Genomic DNA, 21,922 nt, shown 5'->3' with positions numbered 1-21,922 from the left:
GACTAATTCATGTGAAATAATCTTAATTCATACAAAGTAACTTGTGCTTGAATGCATATAAGGATTTACGATATTTGCGCAGATATAAAATATTTAACTTGAATTTTTAGTGTACTCTTCGCATTCGACGTGCCACGTCTTCCCGACGTTCGATTTTGATATACCATTTTTTTCATAAAATGGAACAATGTTAGAGGGCGGCGTGCTCAAACTTTCAAAGTTGAAAAATAAGGTCCACCCTAGTATCCATATCCACAGTCTGCTCATTAGAAATGCTTTCATTGACATCATTGTTAACTTGAACGATTGAAAAGTTACGTTTCGGTAGCCGAGCTGGAGGACCTCCCAAAGTACGCTGCCTGCGGTCTGATGAGATTCAAAATGTCGATGTTCCGTGACACCACCTATCGGTGAGTAACATTCTCTCGATTGGTGATCAGTAGTCTGCGGATTTTCATATGTATAAAATAAAAAGATAAATATTGATAAAGGGTGACCTAGCTCCGATCGCGTTGCCCCTGAAATATGTTGTCAAGCTTGTTACGGCTGACGAACAGGTGTTCAATATCATCTCTGGCAGGAACAGAGCCACCCTAGATAAATCTACATAGCTGTTTAGTTTAGTTTAGGGCCCAAACATACGCATGACCAACTAGTCGTTGACAAAATACGAATGTTCACTCAAAGGGTACTGACAAGTACCACCTGTCATTGCAGAGCTATATAAAAGCCCTTGCATTTCTACTCTCGTGGGCTATTACTGTCGTAATCACGAATCGTGTCGCATCGTGCTGCATCTCGGAAGTCAACTACCAGTGAGATCGGGCTAAAGTTCCCTTCGAATCAAGTTTAACCGTATAGATTCCGCGAGTTCGGTGTAAAATCTATTAGGCAGTGATAGGGTTGCTCCGAGACCCCCGCATTGCCAGTACGTCAACATCGTGCATCTTACAATTAGTTTAGGTAATATCATCTTTCAATTCTTTCTATTCTACATTCAATCCATTCGCGACAATTACACAATTGTAACACGAAGTCTTATAGTGAGAATACATTTGTGTTCTCTGAAAATATAATTAACGCAAATTCATTAAACCCATAATTATTGTCCAATATCCTAATCAAGTAATTGAACGTCCCCACACGATACAATCTTACCGCTCGGATTGTATCAATTGAATTATCCTAGTTATGAGGCTTACTAATTATCCTAGCGGCTCCCCAATTTCGCATTGGGTTCGTCCGCGTCGTTATACAACCTCCTAGCGGCTCCCCGGTTTCGCATCGGGTTCGCCTGCGCGTCGCGTCCCCAATTTCGCATTGGGTTCGTTCACGAAGTTTCACCTTCCTAGCAGCTCCCTGATTTCGCATCAAGTTCGTCTGCATTTGACTCCATTCCTAAAGGCTCCCTGACTTCGCGTCAGGTTCGTCCTCGCTGTCTATAATCCTAGCGGCTCCCCAATTTCGCATTGGGTTCGTCCGCGTACCTTAACTAACAAATTGATACCATATTCCAAGGGTAACAACCCTTCGCCGGCCACTCGTGCTGCTCGCGGCCCTGGCTCGTAACAAGCTTAACATTCTGAACAACTTTTTCCTGTACACTCCTGTCCGTAAATCACCGGATACTTACTTCCCTAGTAGCATTTATGGTTGGCCAACGGTGACCAACGGTTGGGAGTTGGTTGAGATATGGTCGGTGGTTTTTTGTCTACAAATCCCCAACATAGGGCCCACGACGAAGAGAGATAAGAACATGAGTGGTACTAGCTCGAAACTACAAGGCAGTTCAGTCAGAGATGTAAACGGCGGGTCCCTGAACTGTCCTTCGTCGGGCACATTGGTTGAATGGAAGGATAGGGCCCAAGGGCCCTGGATGAGTGGTTAGTTTTAGTGGGTATGGAGGGAACCGTACACCTGTTCTCTCAAGTCCCACACTACCCCCATACGGGGATGTACATAAATGTATTTTTTTCCACTGAGGTGTGTCGATTAAGACTAAATGATACGCCACGCTCTTCATACAAGAAATGCGAAACTTTATTTTTGAACTCGCCAGACCATTCACACTAAAAACAAAGACTTGACGAGAAATTCCGCACGAGGATACCGGAAGAATTACTACAATAACGCAGGTTAAACTTGCTAGTCTAGTCAGCACGAGAGTGCCTCTCCGACGCTTTCGAAGGGCTATTTACATATTAGGTCCTCGACAAGGGAGAGGGTGTCTCGCAAAAATGGTAGGGATGAAAGCTTGCGGGTGAGCTCGCTTGTCGAGAAAACGTGTCATGCAAAAATCCCTTGGTCGTACGAGGCCGGCTATCAGGTATATGCGAGTACCTGAGGTAGCTGGACTCGTCACGGCCAAGGATACTCGTTGTCGAAACGTTATAGGCCCAGTCGGGTCTGTTTGCCAGATGTGTCGGAAAAAACCCCATCGTAAAACAGGTCGTACTGGGCCCAGATAAAAAGATCTCTAACGCTTTAATACCATAAGATATCGAATTCACCGGGGTCAGGCAATGACGACGTCGCTACACCACTCATCCTTAAATTAAATTAAAAAAAGGTCTACGACGAAAATTTATGACAATGTATCAACTAATATCCAACGTTGGGCCTACAATTATTACAGTCGGTTAATTAACAAGAAATGTGAAGACCTTGACAACATATGTGGAGATGAAGGTCATCGGAGCTGGGTCCCCTATTGTCAATATTTACCAATAAAAAGTTTGCCTTTCGCGGAGAAAGATGTTTTCTTCATATTAGAGCTACATATTTTTGTCGTAAATGCATACAGTCCGCATTCTATTAATATCTAACAATCGCGACACGGCTCAGATTGCTCACGGAGAACCAAAAAATGGAGCTGCATAACCAGGCGCTCAAGTATCTGAAGCAATACACGAAGCGTTGCCTGTCTTGCGGAGAAGGCCAGTTCGCAAAATTGTTAGGGAAAATCTCGAAACGGGAAGACAGACTGAGAAGACGAACTGTGATCGAGGAAATGTTTGGCAGCATAGAGTTCGAGTCCTTGCAAAGTCACTTTGATATAACAAAGAGTGGTGGTGAGTGGTGAGCAATAATATCTGTTTTAAATAAGCATACTCGTATTATTACAAATCACCTTCGATGAACAGTGAAACGCAAGAGCTGGCTCTCTTGCCTCAACATATTCAAACGCGTCGAAAAAAGCCCGACAGTTACATTTTCCGAAACGGATTTCAGTAATTGTCAGTGCGATCTGATCTTAATGACAGTATATACCCAAATGCTGGACCACTGTCGCGGTATTGGTATGTTGAACCAGCCATAGGATTAGTTCTCGCGAGAGAATAAAACTTTCAACTCCTTTCATCAGGGAAAATGGACATGACGATGACCGCCATATTGGAGTTCGCGGAGATCTGCCTGCTCAGCTCTAACATACCACAAGCTCGGAAACTGTTGGTAGAAGGCGAGGCGATTCTAGACCAGGTGTATAATTGTTAGGTTATGTGTGAAAAGAGTGGCGTGGTTTTCCGTAGAAGTAATATTTATTCATTCTTCTTAACAAATTATCATAATCGAAGGTAAACAAAACTTAAAAAATATTCGTAGAACCATTTCGGCTGGTAACATAATCCCAATTATCGATCGTAAATGTTCAATATTTAATTTAATGATACTTTCGGCGCTACCGTTTCGATCAATTAATAAATCTAGCAATTTTGCAAAAAACTTTTGTTCTTTCCTAACGTTTCGGTTCAGTTTTGAACCTTTTTCAATTGAAAATTTTACCTGTGCACGCTGCTGGTTTATAACGTATAACCTTTGAAAAAGGTTCAAACTGAACCGAAACGTTAGGAAAGAACAAAAGTTTTTTGCAAAATTGCTAGATTTTGTTAGATTTTTGCTAGATGCTAGAAAGCATCATTAAATTAAATATTGGCTGGTAACGTAAGTATTGAGCGGTGAGTATTTTCTCGAACGCATAAGTAAAGTTTAGAAGTAGTCTCGTTTCCAGGATTGCAAGGGTGCGGGATTCGCGTTCTCATTTCTCGATATTACAAAAATGAGGTATTTCACTAGTCAAAAAATGCTAGATAAAAAAAATCGCCCTCAAAAGTCCTACTTTTCCGTTTACGAGGCGTAATTTGCATTGTTCGGCAGCATGTATTGTTGACCACTCACAAGATGATCCCTGCTTCGAAGGAGCGCACTTTCTATTGGCGAAGCGATCACACACACACACCACTACTGCTATGCAGAACGATAGACCCCTCTTGCCTCTGTGTCCCCTCCCCCCCCCCCCCAATGATCATCTTGTGAACGCTCAGCAGTAGCTATGAAAATAGCTACTTACATGCGTAGTTGTATGCTTCCGAATAATGCAAGTTACGCCGCCGAATAATGCAAATTACGTCTCGTAAACGAAAAAATAGGACTTTTGGGGGAGGTAGCGCTCTAGATCGATATTTTATCTAGCGTTTTTTACTATTGAAAAACCCCGTGTTTGTATTATCAAGAAATGAGAAGGCGAACCCCACACCCTTGCAATCCTGGACAAAGGAGTCTACCCTCTTATACACTCCTCAAAAGAATTAAGGGATCACTTATGCGAACCCGAAAAATTGCTCCCACTTTACGTGATTATAACTCCGTCAAAAATTGCCGTATCGATATCGTTAAACAATGGTTTGAAAGCCTGAAACCTCTAGTTGCAGATGCTCTGTTTCAAATTGTTGGTTTTTTTACAAAGTTATAGCGAGATGAAGACGACATTGACGGTTAACAACAATTTTGTGCAACTTTGGAACATCACACGGGGAGCAACAAATTTTTTTGATAAATCGCGTTAATATCATCTGAAAGGGCTATCTTTCCTGTGTAAATTGTGTGGTTGTTGAATATCGTGCGATTTTTTTTATTCGAGTTATTCAACTTTGAAGTAAATGTTGGCTTGTTAATTTTAATTGACTCCAGGAAGCGAAAAAATTATCGTAGAACCTTGTGCAAGAAGGCAATAGAAAGAGCGTTTCTTTCTCTTCAAGGCACTCGTTTTGTTTTTTCAATTTCATTAACATTTCGATATGCCAGGTGTTTCTGAAAATATGCTTAAAAAATGCACAATTTCCATTTTTCCTTTAACTCGCTATATCTCGGCGAGAAATGATCGTAATAGCATGACCCAAACGTCAGATTGAAGCAGAGATTCTGCCGATTCGATTGAGTACCCCATGAACTCGCTGCGACAATTTTTTACCTAATGGCAGCAGTGTTTTAAGGTAGTGCTTCGCAGAAATTAGCGCGCCACTCTTTCTATTGCTTTTTTTGCACAAGATTGTACGATAATTTTTTCGGTTTCTGGAGCCAGTTAAAGCTAAAAAGAGAGCCCATATTTACTTCAATGTTAAATAACTCACGCTGAATCACGTTGAATCACGCACAATATTCAACAACCACACAATTTACACAGGAAACATAGCCCTTCCAAATGATATTAACGCGATTTATCAAAAAAATTTGTTGCTCCCCGTGTGATGTTCCAAAGTTGCACAAAATTTTTGTTAACCGTCAATGTTGTCTTCATCTCGATATAACTTTGTAAAAAACCAACATAGCAACAATTTGAAACAGAGCATCTGCAACTAGAGGTTTCAGGCTTTCAAACCATTGTTTAACGATATCGATACGGCAATTTTTGACGGAGTTATAATCACGTAAAGTGGGAGCAATTTTTCGGGTTCGCACAAGTGATCCCTTAATTCTTTTGAGGAGTGTATTTAATCGAATAATTTGTTACTAAAAATAATAACTTAAATTGTATTTGTAAATAACAATTAACTTTATTATTTTAAATAATTTATTTAAACTTGCTCAAATAATAAATAATTATTTTTGCATTTTATTTGAATATCCAAATAACAAATAGCTTGTTGTTTAAATTTTTATGTCAATAACTATTTATTTAAATATTGCCCAACACCAACACCACAATATACGATGCGGCAAAGGAATGCGATCTCAGTAGAAAAATAGGCAAAAGTATTGTCTTAAGTTTTGTAAAAAATGTTGTATTGCATCGATATCCACAGCTGTTCAAATCAGCAGAGGACGAAGCAATCCTGCTGCCCTACATTAGATCCAAGATTCAAACCCTGCAAGGACAATGTTTCCTCGAATGCGGCTCGCTATTCGAAGCGGAGACTACCCTGTTGTCGGCGTTGAACAATCTGGGCTGCAAATTTCCGAGACTGGAGATGATGATCGACATGATGTCGCTCGAGGAGCTACTGAGACTAAGATGGAGATTGATGTGTTGGAACCTAACTGAAGACCTTGAGAATCCCATTATTCCGGAAGGCACTATAACCGAAACTGTGGACTACGTCGAACAGTTGGCGGAATGCTTAGGGCGGCTGTTCGATCTGTTCAGGGTAATTGATCGATTGGTATTGAAATTGCAATGTTGAAACAAATCTCCCAAGCTTGTACCGGTGATTAGATCAAAGGTATGAAGAAGCATGCGCGACTGGCAGCTATCTGGGGCTTGAACACCGCGTTGAGGGCCAAGGGAAACTTCTTCGTGTTGAGCACGTCTTACACCAACATGTTGATTACGGCGCATATGTATCAGGACAGGTATGCGACGATGTAGTGTAATTGAATTGAATAGCTTATGGCAGCGCACAGTGGGCTGTATGCCCGATTTCAGCGGTCAAAATTCAATTTTTAACAGTTTACATAAATTGTAAAATTTTTGTGGTTTGAGTTAGTTGAATATCTGAGGAACAATCTCCCATCAATCGTATTCCCATTCATGTATCCATAAAGCACTGAAAGCCGAAAGTTTGAAATTCTGTTAACACGCTTTAGACGTTAACACTAACAGATTTTTGTTTCATAGAAGTTTTTTTAGCTAAGTATAAGGTATACTTTTAATTATTACATTTTTTTAATTACACTGTCCAACAAATTTCAACTTTTTTTGTGATTTCAATATACTGTTGGGCCCTTCTTATAGAGTTTTTTGCGCTGATTCCGAATCTGGTTTTAATTTTTTTCCTATACGTCCAGTTTTTGAGAAAATGGAGTTTTAAAAAAAGACATATTTTTCAACTTTAAACAAATATTGCGATGTTATTATAAAAGATATTGAATTGTTGTTTACAGCAAAAGATTCTGTAGACTCTCCCGAATACAGTGATATCCAATATTAATACATTATGATTGTTTAAACATGTTTAAAGAATGATTAAAGACAGAGATGCACCACTTTTGCACCAATTTTTGCGGATATTTTCGAATTTATCTCAAAAAATAAGGGTCCAGCGAAAAATTGAACTATACCACGCGAAAGAGCAGACTTTTATCTTGAGAAACCCCCCTGTGAAGTTTGCATGGTCGACGTTTTTACCGAACCAGAAAGCAAAATATCTTCGCCCGACATGCGTTGACGCCAGTGGTGCTCTTCCACTAGCGCGGTCGTTCGTCGGGATACGGCGCGGCGCGCTGCGGTGAAACGGCGCGTGGCTATAAGCGCGCAATTATGTCAGCTTACTTAAATGTAATATTTTATTAAATGTGTTATACTATTGTTATTTATTATTTATTAGTATATTTATTCTGTATAAATTATTTTATGTATTTTTTAATGTTAGTCTCTCGTTTATAGTATATTTAATACAAAAAATACCTTTTGTAACAAAAAAATAATTTATTCACACACTACACTATTACACTATTTACAATGCTAATATATATGTGTACACTATTCAGATATAATACACTATATCGATTTAATATGGAGCAAACTATTTTAATTATATATTTAAGTCAATAAAAAAATGCAGTTTTCTGATTAAGATGCAAAAAGAAAAGGCTGCTACTGTGCGCTACTCCGTGTTTTATAGTTGATCTACGAAAAATGGCCATCGCGCGCACGCGAAAATCACAACATTTCTCACATCCTGCATGTTCGCATTCGCTATATCTTCGTATTAACTTAAATAAGTACTAAATAATAATAATAAACACACAATATACACTAAAATAAGAAAACTGTATACACATGAAATTTAAATAATATACAGGGTGGGGCAATAACTATGTCCACTTTGAATATTGCCTTTATTTGTAACAATATGAAAAAATGTTATGGACAAAATTTGCACGGTATAGAGGGGGACATGTTGTGACATAAACATTTTCTGCGTGGGTGGAGTCATAGAGGAGATTTCAAGGTCACCTTGATTTTTTTAAATCGAAAGACCTACTTTTTGTATCATGAATCGATAGACTATCGAATTCTGAGTAAAAATGTATTGACCTCTACATGGTTAACGAGATATTATCGAAACAATTTTCTTTCTTCTTTTCATAATATCTCGTTAACTATTAGGTTTAGGATAACGAAGGTCAACACTTTTATACTCAGAATTTGATACTCTATATCATTCTATGGTATAAAAAAAGGACATTCTGTTTGTCGTAACTTTACTGTAATTCCTAGCGCTGACTTGAAGGAAAATAATTCTGTAATTTCCAGGGCTATTATACCATCTTTGGAGGAGAAGAGTCTCGATATTTGCAGACAAAGCAGAGACGCTATCGAAGCCCGGGAATTGAACATGATCGCCCAGCTTTATGCGGGAATATTTTTCTCCAGATGGGTGAACGGGCAAATCGCGAAGGCGATCAGAATCGGCTTCATCTGCTGCAGAATGGCCGCCACGATCGGATCCACGTTCCTGAAGCTGCTAATCATGCCTCGTTTGGCTCATCTGCTTATGCTATCCTCTCGCCATTCCGAGGCGATCTCCCAGTTAAGAGAACTGGGTAAATTAACCCTTTCACTACAATGGACGAGATATCTCGTCACCGCGATTTCGTCGTACAATACTTTGGACGAGATATCTCGTGTATCTTCATTATGGATATGAAGTGTTTTATTTAAAAATTTGTCGCAAGTAATCGATTTTCAAGATATGTCATCGTTGGTGGAAGGTGCTTAAAGATGATAAATATAAAATACTTCATATTTTACACAATTAGAGCTTTTATTGCTTATTTTGTATGGAATGCAGAGGGATAATTGTAGTCAATGTAGAGAATCTAATATGCAAAATATAACCGACAGAAATATATCTCATCCAACAATAAAATGTGTAGTTCGCAAGAAAATGGCTGACGGAAGGAAACCAGATATTTCTGTGAAAATTTTTCCGTCACATTTATGCATTTCAAGCATTCCGTACACAAATAAACGATAAACACTCTAATTGTGTCAAATATGGTATATTTAATATTTATCATCTTTAAGTATGGTAGAATGTTTCCGATCGGAGGCATTGATACGGATTTTAGAGAAAACATTCACAATTTAGAAGTGTAAAATATTACTTTATGGAGTTAAAACTGATGAGAAATGAAAAGGGGCTAATTGAAGAATGAAAAATCTGAGAATGCTTTAAAAAAATTAAATGAAGACACCTCCGAAATTTGTATGTATGATATATTTGATAATTATAGTAGAAGAGATATTGATTTACATGATATGTGCCTCGCTGATTTTGCAGCGAATTACCAAACGATCACGAAAAAGAAACAAGAGGAAGGTGATGCTGACAATAATGACGAAAATGACGTAGTAAATGATTTGAGACTTCGGCAGCAAACAGCTATTATTAGATACAGACGATATAAATTGAAAAAAAAACAAAATAACATAAGCTTCCATTTATTATAACAAAGAAACGAGAAAATAAACAAAATGTTACACGGGGGAAAAAGTTCCCGATCAATAGAACAGCTAGAAGGAAGTTCCCGGTTCGATTTACACTGTCCAACACCAAATTTGTTCAACAATTACTGTTGGATGATTCTTATAGAGTTTTTTGCGCTGATTCCGAATCTGCCCTTAATTTTTCCCCTAGACGCACAGTTTTTGAGAAACTTGATTTCGAAAAAAAACATATTTTTCAACTTTAAACAAATATTGTGATGTTATTATAAAAGATATTGGATTGTTCTTTGCAGCAAAAGATTCTGTAGACTTTCCCGAATACAGTGATATCCAATATTAATACATTATGAATGTTTAAACATGTTTCAACAATCGTTAAAGATGGAGAGACACCACTCTTGCCTCAATTGTTGAGGATATTTTTCAGTTTATCTTAAAAAATAAGGGTCCGGCGTCAAATCTAACTGTATCACGTGATAGAGCAGACTTTTATCTTGAGAAACCACCCTTTAAAGTTTGCAACATCAACGTTTTTTCGAATCAAAAAGCAAAATATCTTCGCCCGACATGAGATGCCGCCAGTGACGGGATGCAACGCGGCGAACGGACGTACTAATGGCGAACGCCACTGACGGCAACTCATGTCGAGCGAAGATATTTTGCTTTTTGATTCGAAAAAACGTTGATGTTGCAAACTTTAAAGGGTGGTTTCTCAAGATAAAAGTCTGCTCTATCACGTGATACAGTTAGATTTGACGCCGGACCCTTATTTTTTAAGATAAACTGAAAAATATCCTCAACAATTGAGGCAAGAGTGGTGTCTCTCCATCTTTAACGATTGTTGAAACATGTTTAAACATTCATAATGTATTAATATTGGATATCACTGTATTCGGGAAAGTCTACAGAATCTTTTGCTGCAAAGAACAATCCAATATCTTTTATAATAACATCACAATATTTGTTTAAAGTTGAAAAATATGTTTTTTTTCGAAATTATGTTTCTTAAGGGGGTAGTATACCCTCGATTTGTAACTAGAAAGGAACTAGAATCTTACTAGAAAAAGGGGTCGAAACATGGGTTTCGTAGTTTTCACTTAGTGTCCTTATTTGAGCAAATTTTGGGCTGGGTGAGGGCTCATTCTAAAGAGGAAGGTTCACCGCAGGGGGCTCTGATCATGAGGTTAACGAGATTATGTTTATATCTAATAATATGAGTGTCCAAAGTAAGGAAAAAATCGAGAAAAAATTTCGCAGATTTCAATGTATTTTTCTATCTCCAAAAGTCTTTTTGACTGATGGGATGACCAGAGCCCCATGCGGCGAACCTTCCTCTTTCGAATGAGCCCTCACCCAGCCCAAAATTTTCTCAAATGAGGACACTAAGTGAAAACTACGAAACCCATGTTTCGACTCAAAATCTAGTAAGATTCTAGTTCCTTTCTAAATAACTAGAATCTTACTAGATTTAGGGTCGAAAATATGGGTTTCGTAGTTTTCACTTAGTGTCCTTATTTGAGAAAATTTTGGGCTGGGTGAGGGCTCATTCGAAAGAGGAAGGTTCACCGCACTGCACTCTGGTCATCATAGCAGTCAAAAAGTCTTTTGGAGACAGAAAAAGGCATTGAAATCTGCGGGTTTTTTTCCTAGATTTTTTCTCTACTTTGGGCCCTCATATTATTAGTTATAAACATAATCTCGTTAACCTCGTGACCAGAGCGCAGTGCGTCTAACCTTCCTCTTTAGAATAAGTCCTCACTCAGCCCAAAATTTGCTCGTATAAGGATCTAACGGTGATCTAACGAGAACCGGTGCTTTCAACGGGACTACGGTCGTTGGCGAATCATGCAACAGTAATTGTTGAACATAGGTGATGGGCCGGGGTAATCGAATCGGAAACTTTCTTCCAGCTGATCTATTAATCGGGAACTTTTTTCCGTGTAACATTTCGTTTATTTTCTCGTTTCTTTGTTATAATAAATGGAAGCTTATATTATTTTGTTGTTTGTCATTCTTCAATTAGCCCCGTTTCATTTCCCATCAGTTTTAACTCCATAAAGTAATATTTTGTACTTCTAAATTGTGAATGTTTTCTCTAAAATCCGTATTAATTCCTGTGATCGGAAACATTCTGCCAGTGGTTGTAGTTTCGACTAACGATAATATGTCTTCAAAATCGATTACTTCTGTCCAACTTACAAAGAAAACACTTCATATCCGTAATAAAGAGATATCTCGCCCATAGCATCGCTCCTTCGACATCGTAGAAGCGAGATATCTCGTCCGCGGTAGTGAAAGGATTAAACATAGAATGTTGATTGCCCGTACAAAAGAGTCCACGTTGTTTGAGACGCTACAAATCGTAGAGTTCGAGTCCAACAACGATCAAGACAAATCTGGCCGCACCTGGTACTACGCGCTTTGCGCCGATCTACAATTGGACACTGGTATCACGCTTCTCTCCTTCGCAACTTGTGAACAGTACTATCTCCGGGAAGGTGAGTCGATAATCAGCCTACACGACCCCGAAGCGGAAAGACGGTACTTCATCTCCATGTGGCTGTGGTACGCGATCATGGATCATTTGCCTCGTTCTCTTTTTGCTGCTGTGCGTCCGATGTAATTGTCGAAAATTCTTAAGGTGTGTCAGAACAGGACAATGGGAGGCTTCTAAAATCTGGGAGAGGCAAAGCGTGACCGTAAGGCCGATAATGGACGAGCATATTGTAGCAGCTACTATTACTGCCTTGAAAAGACTCGAGGGTTCACTTATTCTTTATGGTAGCTATATTCTAACTTCCCCGGTCACTTTACAATAATATTGCGTGAACATTACTCAATAATTATTGTACCTTCGCGTAGTGCACAAATTAAACTGCAGGAACGTTGATGCAGTGACTACTCTGTCGCAGATAAAAGGCATGTTCAGAGAGATGAAGATGACGACTAAGATTGTTAAAATCACAATTCCCAGGTGGGAATGATCGCGTTATAATTTCGTAAAAAAAACTAACAAATCTAGTACTGGTCTCGATGAAAAATTCAACATTACAAAATAACTTCGTACTATTGCAGATGCATGCTGTTGAAAGCGTATTATTATATGATCAAATTTCAAAGAAATGCAGCGATGAAGCTACTGAAACGATTGAAAAAAATCTGCCTGAAGGTCGAGAACACAATGATATACGAGTGGGCAGTCCATTTCGAAAAGGTTCTTTTCGTCATTTATTTATAATAAGTCCCTTTCTATGGATGGTTAGAATGCCGAGTGTTCAGAATGTACAGGGTGTTCCAAAATTATATGTCGCGACCACTATAGCGTGATTCTGTACCTCTAGATAGGTGGAGATTTCTTACAAACAGGAACCGAAAAATTGACCTTAACATTGAATCCCAAAGTCAAAATTCTGTTTTATTGCTTTCTATAGTACTCATCGCGACGAACAAAAGTCTCAAGGAACTAGAGGCCTCAATTCAGCCGTTCTCTTACAGGTTTTGAACTCTAAATATGCAAATCAATTTCACTTTTTTATAAATCAATTTCACCCGTTTGCAAATCAATTTTACCCTTTTCCAAATCAATTTTACCCTTTTCCAAATCAAATTTAACCTTTTTCCAATCAATTTCACACCCATTAAGAATATTTAAAATTAATTATTTATTTATTTAGATTAAATTATTGATTTATTTAGACACATGTGAACATGAGTAATTATACATAAGTACATATACAGTGACTCCCACTAATATTCGGACGCTCTCAAAATACCGATACCTTTTTTAATATTGGACTAAGTAAACGATTTTAATTTTTTTGGGAAGCTAGAGCAATTAGTTTACTACAGGATGTGAAAAGAAATTTTCTCAAAAATTGCAAATGGTCGGAATTGCAGAGAAAATACTAGAAGTTGAATTCTACAACTTTTTTATGTGGGCCTATATTGAAAATTTTAAAAATACATTTTGTAGACCTGTGTCAATTATATGCATTGTGAAATTTTTATTGAAATCGGTTGATGCAGAAAAAACGGCAGACATTGAAATATGTAAGGATTCTTAGATTTATTGCCTTAAAGGCCGAAAATCGTGAAAATCTGCAATTTTTACCATCTTTAAACGTTTGTAGCCCATTGCAACGTCAACCGATTTTGCCGAAATTTTCAGGATACGTTTAATTGACACAGATCTACAAAACGTATTTTTACAATTTTTAATGTAGGCCCACATAAAAATGTTGTAAAATGCAACTTTTAGTATTTTCTTTACAATTCCGACCAATTGCAATTTTCGAAAAAATTTCTTTTCACATCCTGTAGTAAACTAATTGCTCTAGCTTCCCGAAAAAGTTTGAATCGTATAGTCCAACATTTAAAAAAGTTATCGCTTTTTTTAGAGCGTCAGAACATATAATTTTGAAACACCCTGCAGGGTACATGTACTATAATAATTGCACTCTTGTAGGTATGGTCTGGTAGCCTATCTCCGATAGAAGAAGATAGATGGAAACAAGTTTCAGAGGAAAGATTAAATGAGTGGTCCGAGATCAATGCAAATGAACCAAGCATGGCGATCTTCACGTTTCCCTTACCAAATCAGCCGTATTGACATGTTTGCGTTTATATATAATTATGTAAATGTGCTATATTAAAGCAATTTCAATCGATTCACTTAATGAAGTCTATTAACTTACTAATCGACGAAGCTGAAGTCTTTTTTCTATCCGAATCTTAAATAGTAATTCATTAGTTTCTGATAAAACGATAATTATATACATTCTTTAAAAATGCCACGCTAAAATAAAGTAAGAAAAGTCTACTCTGATTAGTATACTACCATAAAATACTACGATACTCTTTTGAAAATGCAGATATTTTTTTGTGATTAATTATAAAATAGATGTGAATATATAACAAATGACATATGTTTGCGATTAGATCGTCAAGTGTTTCCAGACTCTGCGCGAATTATTCTACAAAATAATTCGGAATCAAAATCCTTGTTTAAGAATCATACATTACATTTCAAACATGTCGTAAGTAAACTAATATTTTGCTTTATCGTAAATAAAACAGCAATAAAACTCCAAATATTATTTTTCCCAAAACTATGCAGCTTAAGTGTAAATTGCTCAACCTGTCCATCATCAGTAATTTCTCCAACGATTTTTGTGGATCCCAGTTCCAAAACTTGCACAGTAAGTAAAACAAGCCAATTACAGATAGTTTTATATGTATATGTTTCTACAAGACCTTTGTAATGAGCTTTAGTAAATGTAACTATATTCACAGGTTAGCTATTCTGCGGTATGTGCTCCGTATGCAGTTCTTTCTAATTTCCCTCGAGCTCCTTACAGCGGTTGTTCATCCCATCTATTATATTGCGATAAATATCAGCCATTTTCAACATTACGTAACGTTCGCTCTGCCTATACCTGTCCTCCTTATAGTAAGACATTTGTAATGATTCCCTTAGAATGTACATATATATATAATCGAAAATGTGCTTGCGATTAAATTAAAATGAACATTATTTTATTTACAGCATCTAGCACGTACAGATGCTAAATCAAGGAATCCAAGCAATATGTTGTTTCTCTGTGATATTGTAATTTAGTTAAAAATTATAACGGTATGTTGTAATATTAAAGTTCTAAATAAACTCGTGTATCTGTAAGTATTTTACCAAACTATAAGAATTATATTAAACACCAAATTGGCCCAGAAACAATTTTATTCTTGTATACAATACAAATAGCATCTATCGAGTACATTGTTACTCTACCATTCACGCACTTTTTTCTGCGAGGCACACGTTACTATCCAAGTTTTATAGGGTTTTTTCTTCCTTTCCACTTGATTATGTCGTGGATGCGCTTTACACATTACATATTTTCTATCCTCCTTCCATATTATCCGACATTTCAGGCACCTTTTATGTAAAACTGTTTTCATCTTTAAGCCACAGGTAATATTATACATAGGTATAAATGGCTGGAGTAAATTTCCCAAAGCGACTTTATTAAATGTGTTTGTTAAATTACTTGTGCATTGTTTAGTAGTCATGTGATACATTGTACGAGCTGCGATGCTTGGACCTACCGAAAGAATCTTGGGTGTGATAGAGTTTACACCTTGACATATGTTCCTGAACAATGACAGCGCACTCATTGTACCTGAAAAGATTGAATTATAGCAATTGAAATACACTCAAATGTTTTATTATTTCAATTCGTGCAATCTCAGATTAAAATAATGTGAGGTTACGTCAACCTAAATAATGGAAATATAATTTTACTCGTCAATAAAACTGTTGACAGCACTTGAATTCTCAAAAATATATTAATTGCATGAACATATATAACATACCTTGGTAATTATGTTAATTTTTCATTCAATCTACGATAAAAATGTATATTTCTTGTGGACCATGAAAACATTAAGGCTCCGATCACATGCACATATTTTACAAGTATACACAAGAAATCACATTTTGAGGTGCGTCTTGTGTAGTGCACATTGAGTATGTGTTTTGAAATTCAATGAATTAGTTTCAAATTAATTCTACTACTTTAAATGAATATAATGTATTTTAAATATAAATAATTGTACTATTTACGTCGCGCTTTAAATAAGTTCGCGTTAATGCACGTTTCACAAAGAGTTCGTTTAGTTGAGTATTTCGATTTGTTTAAAATAGAAAGTCTTATATAAAAAATAAGTTGATTTGAAAAATTCTTTATAAACAAACAAAAAAGGGGTCTTGAAAAAGAAAAATATTAACCTATAAAATACCGAATACCTTGAAGTCAAAAATAAATTCTATACAGCACTCTTTAGTTCGATGAATATATCGTTATCATTGACTTGTTGCCGAAATGTGCTCTTGTTGATATCATCTGATTAACAACTTGATAATTGATTCTTTTTGTTTAGGTTACATTTTATTTGTCGTTTCACCAACAAAGTATTTCCGACATAATTTATCTGTTAGTTTGTTATGTTAAACATCGTGTTGCCACAGATAAGTGATTTCTGCAAGTTGTAATCAATACAGTGTCAAAATGTTATTAAGACGAATAAACAGTTTACTACAAATTTCTGTGAGTATAATTCAGAATAAACAAATATGATCCATACTTATCTATTTTATGAATTCTGAAATGTTTTCATTAATGCAAAATGTTTTGTATTTTGTAGATTCCTGCTCAAAAGATCAGTAGTCGATATTTGAATTTTGTACCTGTCGTAGTAGAACAAAGTGGAAGAGGTGAACGAGCGTATGACATCTACTCGCGTCTTCTAAAAGAACGGATTATTTGCCTAATGGGACCGGTACGTCTTGCAATATGCGCTTTCATAATATTTAACACGTTCCGTGCCAAGCCGTTTTTGCGCGATTTTTCATTCAGGCCACTTACTTTGTTCTATACTGTATTTTTTATATAATACCCAATTCTTTTGGTGGGAATATATTCTACAGTGTTAAACTTGTTGTAAAATGTATACCACCAGTGGTATGGAATGTGTTAAAGTATTTATAACATAATGAACATCATATATCATCGTAGAGTTTGTAACACGTTTTATTTTATAGATCACAGATAATGTATCTTCCGTTGTAGTAGCTCAACTATTATTTCTTCAATCAGAAAGTAGTAAAAAACCAATACATATGTACATTAATTCACCTGGAGGCAGTGTAACAGCTGGTCTTGGTATATACGACACCATGCAATACGTTCTGCCTCCTGTCGCAACATGGTGCGTGGGGCAAGCTTGTTCCATGGCAAGTTTATTGTTGGCTGCAGGAGCAAAAGGCATGCGCCATTCGTTACCTAACGCAAGGATCATGACGCACCAGCCTTCGGGAGGAGTATCCGGTCAAGCCACAGACATACAAATACAAGCAATAGAAATCCTGAAGCTTAAAAAGCAGATAAACAATTTGTATGTAAAACATACAGGCATGGATCTGCAGAAGATAGGTAAATAAAGAGTCGTGAGATTTCTTTTAAGATAGATTTATTCAGTACGATATTATTTGCAGAAGGTTGTATGGAAAGGGATACTTTCATGAGTCCCGATCAAGCGAAAGAGTTTGGAATAATTGACAAGGTACTAGCGCATCCTATGCAAGAGGAGGAAGTCAAAGATATGAAATTGCCAGAAACTGCTCCGGAACTTACCACGCAACCTTAATGTTAGGACTGAGAAACGAGTCTTATTTAAAATTACGAAATTTTATTAAAACATATATATTTATCAATATTTAAAGATAGCAATAAAATATTCTTAAAACAATTACGATATAACTGCAACACACTACAGTCATTGTGCCCACATTGCGTGAACGTTACGCACATATAAAGTATGGAATGGTGACTTTATATGCAACAACCACATGAGTTTATGTTATTATATAACAAAATACTCGAATCACTTTGATACTATTCCTCTGGCAAGCACAATATATCACCAAGCGTTTGTATGTAATGCTATGATTATGAGAAAGACTGCATAAAGTAGTAATGGAAGACGAGAATTTGTATAAAAAAATGTATGTATGTACAAATTATGAATAATTTTGATTTGAATATTGGCAGTTATTCACTTAAAATATTCTTAAAAGTACGTCATATTTCATTATCCCAATAACAGTCTATTATCACCAAAAAATACTTCATAAAAAGGACGGAATTGTTTACGTGTCTCGATGCTAGACAACGATAAAGCACTTCACAGTATAGCGACATTATATGTCAGTAAAAAACACATATTTCCCTAATACCAGCTTTTAAAAGACCAGTCTCATATGTTTTCGAATCGCGTGATTTCTCAATTAAAATTACTGAGGGCATACTTGAGCGTGTGCAAGCATCAGTATGTCCTTTTTCTCTTTAGGAAATCTAAGTTCTCTTCCAGCTAAACGCGCTGTCTCGAGTTCTCTCTCAGCTAGTGCCAATTCCATAGCAACAACACCACCACCGCTCTCATGCTCTCTCGCCACCCAATCTAACGCCATTTGACTACGCATATCGTCATCCAACGCTCGGTGACTATAATGAGCGACTACTTCTTGTCTGCTACATTGTCTTTCCCTCATTGCCTTTAACGATCCATTCCAGTGGAGCAATTGAAAAACTGTCATTAATTCTTGAAATTCTAACATTGTTCTCCCACGATTGCATTCCAACATAAAACGAAACGCACCTATTCCTGTGTTTGGATCCTCTTTCTCATCTCCGCTTCCCTACAAACAAAAGTACGTTAACGCTTTCTCTATGTACTCAGATAAACAAATCACATACTTGTGCTTGATTGCCAACTCCGTTGGATGTTGCAGAAGGCTTGGCGAAACTGGCTCTCGCTTCTGCAACAGCTTTTTCTATAAAGTCGTCTGTTATCTTTCTTGCCGGATGTTCATTGAAAACAGAATTCATTAGAGCAATTTTTGCTGCCGATCTACGCGCTTCTGCCTTAGTCGGGCAATTCTGGAAACTACCGAAACAAGATCCTCCGGGGAGCGTTACGTAACATACGTAAGGTGGGCTGGCGCCAGGTACAGATTCGTATATAACTAAAGCTCCATTTTTCAGTTCTGTTCCTCTACTTTGTTTCATTTGCCAAAACTCTTGCAGAGCCTCTACTACGTTCACTGTAAAAGTCATTCGAATGTTTAGTTTACAAAAGTATATATATACAGGGTGGTTCACCAGATATTGCCACCTTATGTTTATATAAGGTTGAATGCTTTCGAGAGATATGCTTTGGTGTTGTGAGGCTTTTTGTAGGTGGACGCGTAGAGGAGATACAAAGGTCATCAGTATTTTTTCCTGCACCAATCGATGAGGCTTTATATTCTCTACATAAAAGTTCATTAATACATTAATACTTTTTTGTAGAGAATATGAACCTTCATCAATTGATATGACCTTCATAAGTCTTCTACGCGTTCACCTACAAAAACACTTACAATACCATGGTATGCATCTCTCGAAACCATTCAACCTTATATAAACATTCTTCGCCACGAATAATGATAATGACTAAAATCGAGGTGGTAATAGCTAGTGAACCACCCTGTATATAGTAAAGAAATATTAAACGTACCCCTTCCGTAACCTTGCGTGTGCTTTGCAAAACTATTAACAACAGCATCCACAGCTTCCTTTAACACTTGTTTGTCCCTAGCATCAACCAGTCCACCTGTGATACCCATATTTTCTGGGACACGGGATTTTGTTTTAACTGGCATTATGCCCTGCATTACCTTTCACAGGCTCATGTACATTTACGTTCTTCAAGTATAATTAGACAAGGTCTAAATACAATTAGTACGTCAATCTCTTCGGTGCAGTTTTGATAACATCCATAGATCACGAGCTGAGTAAATAAAAACTTGGTGTTACAAAAAAAAAAGAAAAAAGAATAGTGGTTGACAGTGCAGAAATAGAATGGTTGCTCTAATGAAAAAGAAGATTATCTAATGGTGTACCTTCTAAGAGAGACATAAACAAAGCGCCTGCGACGGTTCTTACGTGCGTAGCGAAAAAAAGGGTGACAATGTTAACGAGAACTGTCTTTCTCAGGTGTTCAGTTCGACGGACCCCGAATGCTGTGCTAATAACGAAATGGTGCAGCGATTTCTGTGACACCGAAGGCATCAGACGCGAGAAGAAACCCAGGAGGCCCACCTGCAGAGACCCGGATACCCAGGAATTCGCGTAAATTACTCTCCGATCGGCGAACCGAGCGCTGCAGGATCAAATTGCAAGATACATATAATGCGTTTAATGGCCCCGGCCTCGGACCGCTGACGATTTCCAGAAAACCAGGGCTGTCTTGGTTGTTCGAGCACCCTGTTCTATATCGCAGTCGATAATTATCTTCGTGGCTTACCAACTGATTGTGAAAGATTTCTACCAGATTTCTACATAACCAGGGACGAATTACTTTCATCTGGAGCCCGTATTGTATTACAGACGAGATATATTTATATGTACAGAGATGGTATCAGGTATGCATAGAGTCTCTATACTCTATATATATACTATACAGTGTATGCATAGAGACTCTAGAGACGCTAGAGACTCTTAGGGTCCATTCCGATTCACGCATGATGCCTTAGACCATATATACCCAGCTAACCAGGCGTGCCTTGGGCAAGCCGTGCCTAGGGCACAGATCGGCAAATCATTGTCCAATCTACGCTTGGAGGTGCTCAAGTCCCGATTGGCTTAATTTTGGACGACCGTAGGACCAGGGTTTGGACATGGGCATGAGGTCGGCATCAGGTCGGCACGAATCGACCGAATGTGCCTTTGTGGCAGCACTGTCGCACTGATGTACCGCATGCCGAATATCGTTTTACAGGTGAAACAAACAATTCCAATGCCGCTTTTGCAAAATTCACATGTTTTTCTATAAGCGAGGGTGAAACTAATATCCTAATCGCGATATGGAGCAACAAAAAATGAGTATACACATTCGGAGCTAATATCCCGTACATTACTACCGGGCCGTTGTATAAGAGAAATTGGCGAAAAAAAAAATACAAATTTTATTTATTTCTCACATTTGTTATTTTTCCTAGACTGCGGATCTTTATGCGAAATAAAAATTGTCTGCATCGATTGCAAGAGACATAATCTAAAATTTGCATTGCCGTACAATTTTCTTTACAGTTCAATTTCAACTAATTGAATACACTTATATTTTAAAGATGATAAATAAAAATGATTTTATCATCTCCGCGCGAATGGCAGTACTCGATAAGTACTGTCCATCTGATTTTTCTAGACGCCCGAGGCCAATAGAAGAATATTCAACTTTTAAAGCGACCGAGTTTCGCCAATTTCTCTTATATACCGGCCCGGTAGTAATGTACGGGATATTAGCTCCGAATGTGTATACTCATTTTTTGTTGCTCCATATCGCGATTAGGATATTAGTTTCACCCTCGCTTATAGAAAAACATGTGAATTTTGCAAAAGCGACATTGGAATTGTTTGTTTCACCTGTAAAACGATATTCGGCATGCGGTACATCAGTGCGACAGTGCTGCCACAAAGGCACATTCGGCCGATTCGTGCCGACCTGATGCCGACCTCATGCCCATGTCCAAACTCTGGTCCTACGGTCGACACTAGCTCGGCATATGCGCGCACAGGAGGTCGACCAAATTTAGAT

At 37.5% G+C, this 21,922-nt stretch overlaps 3 protein-coding genes across 4 annotated transcripts in view; 2 read left to right on the top strand and 1 right to left on the bottom strand.

Annotated features, from left to right (window-relative positions):
• The window catches only part of LOC143210489 (adenylate cyclase type 10), a 46,508-nt gene extending 29,703 nt beyond the window's left edge, over window positions 1-16,805 (top strand). The window contains exons 19-34 of the mRNA XM_076427380.1: window positions 329-410; window positions 2,845-3,071; window positions 3,144-3,299; window positions 3,365-3,480; window positions 6,081-6,422; window positions 6,491-6,627; window positions 8,534-8,823; window positions 12,097-12,295; window positions 12,372-12,511; window positions 12,593-12,704; window positions 12,806-12,944; window positions 14,196-14,766; window positions 14,847-14,928; window positions 15,023-15,179; window positions 15,276-16,103; window positions 16,667-16,805. Of these exons, the coding sequence (XP_076283495.1) occupies window positions 329-410; window positions 2,845-3,071; window positions 3,144-3,299; window positions 3,365-3,480; window positions 6,081-6,422; window positions 6,491-6,627; window positions 8,534-8,823; window positions 12,097-12,295; window positions 12,372-12,511; window positions 12,593-12,704; window positions 12,806-12,944; window positions 14,196-14,339 (2,084 nt within the window). The 3' untranslated portion in view covers window positions 14,340-14,766; window positions 14,847-14,928; window positions 15,023-15,179; window positions 15,276-16,103; window positions 16,667-16,805. The remainder of the gene's footprint in view (window positions 1-328; window positions 411-2,844; window positions 3,072-3,143; window positions 3,300-3,364; window positions 3,481-6,080; window positions 6,423-6,490; window positions 6,628-8,533; window positions 8,824-12,096; window positions 12,296-12,371; window positions 12,512-12,592; window positions 12,705-12,805; window positions 12,945-14,195; window positions 14,767-14,846; window positions 14,929-15,022; window positions 15,180-15,275; window positions 16,104-16,666) is intronic.
• Clpp (Caseinolytic protease proteolytic subunit) lies at window positions 16,286-18,034 on the top strand. The gene is made up of 4 exons (XM_076427036.1): window positions 16,286-16,833; window positions 16,931-17,065; window positions 17,328-17,718; window positions 17,781-18,034. Exons 1-4 carry the CDS (start codon window positions 16,795-16,797, stop codon window positions 17,930-17,932), a joined length of 717 nt encoding a protein of 238 aa, XP_076283151.1. The 5' UTR covers window positions 16,286-16,794; the 3' UTR covers window positions 17,933-18,034.
• On the bottom strand, window positions 17,955-20,734 carry Lft (Limb expression 1 family member lowfat). Of its 2 annotated transcripts, none has more exons than XM_076427034.1 (4): window positions 20,229-20,734; window positions 19,844-20,116; window positions 19,042-19,388; window positions 17,955-18,983 (listed from the first exon to the last, which is right to left on the bottom strand). In XM_076427034.1, the coding sequence occupies exons 2-4, from the start codon at window positions 19,998-20,000 to the stop codon at window positions 18,579-18,581; spliced, it is 909 nt and encodes a 302-aa protein (XP_076283149.1). In that variant the 5' UTR covers window positions 20,001-20,116; window positions 20,229-20,734; the 3' UTR covers window positions 17,955-18,578. The 2 variants fall into 2 exon arrangements, with proteins under 2 accessions (XP_076283149.1, XP_076283150.1); XM_076427035.1 differs by having other exon boundaries at window positions 20,428-20,734.
• Window positions 20,735-21,922: the final 1,188 nt, after the last annotated feature.

The sequence above is a fragment of the Lasioglossum baleicum genome, chromosome 7 (assembly GCF_051020765.1).
Source record: "Lasioglossum baleicum chromosome 7, iyLasBale1, whole genome shotgun sequence".
In the NCBI taxonomy this organism is placed as follows: domain Eukaryota; kingdom Metazoa; phylum Arthropoda; class Insecta; order Hymenoptera; family Halictidae; genus Lasioglossum; species Lasioglossum baleicum.
Note: the sequence above shows the minus strand (reverse complement) of the source record. Positions and strands in the feature narration are given on the sequence as shown.

Bases quoted from the DNA above. Each gene is read 5' to 3' on its own strand.
- Lft (XM_076427034.1), bottom strand. From the start codon at position 20,000: ATGCAGGGCATAATGCCAGTTAAAACAAAATCCCGTGTCCCAGAAAAT. The intron at 19,389-19,843 runs GTACGTTTAATA...TGACTTTTACAG, and splicing joins CACGCAAGGTTACGGAAGGG to TGAACGTAGTAGAGGCTCTG. The intron at 18,984-19,041 runs GTATGTGATTTG...TTTTGTTTGTAG, and splicing joins GAGTTGGCAATCAAGCACAA to GGAAGCGGAGATGAGAAAGA.
- Clpp (XM_076427036.1), top strand. From the start codon at position 16,795: ATGTTATTAAGACGAATAAACAGTTTACTACAAATTTCT. The intron at 17,066-17,327 runs GTACGTCTTGCA...TTTATTTTATAG, and splicing joins TTATTTGCCTAATGGGACCG to ATCACAGATAATGTATCTTC. The intron at 17,719-17,780 runs GTAAATAAAGAG...TATTATTTGCAG, and splicing joins CATGGATCTGCAGAAGATAG to AAGGTTGTATGGAAAGGGAT.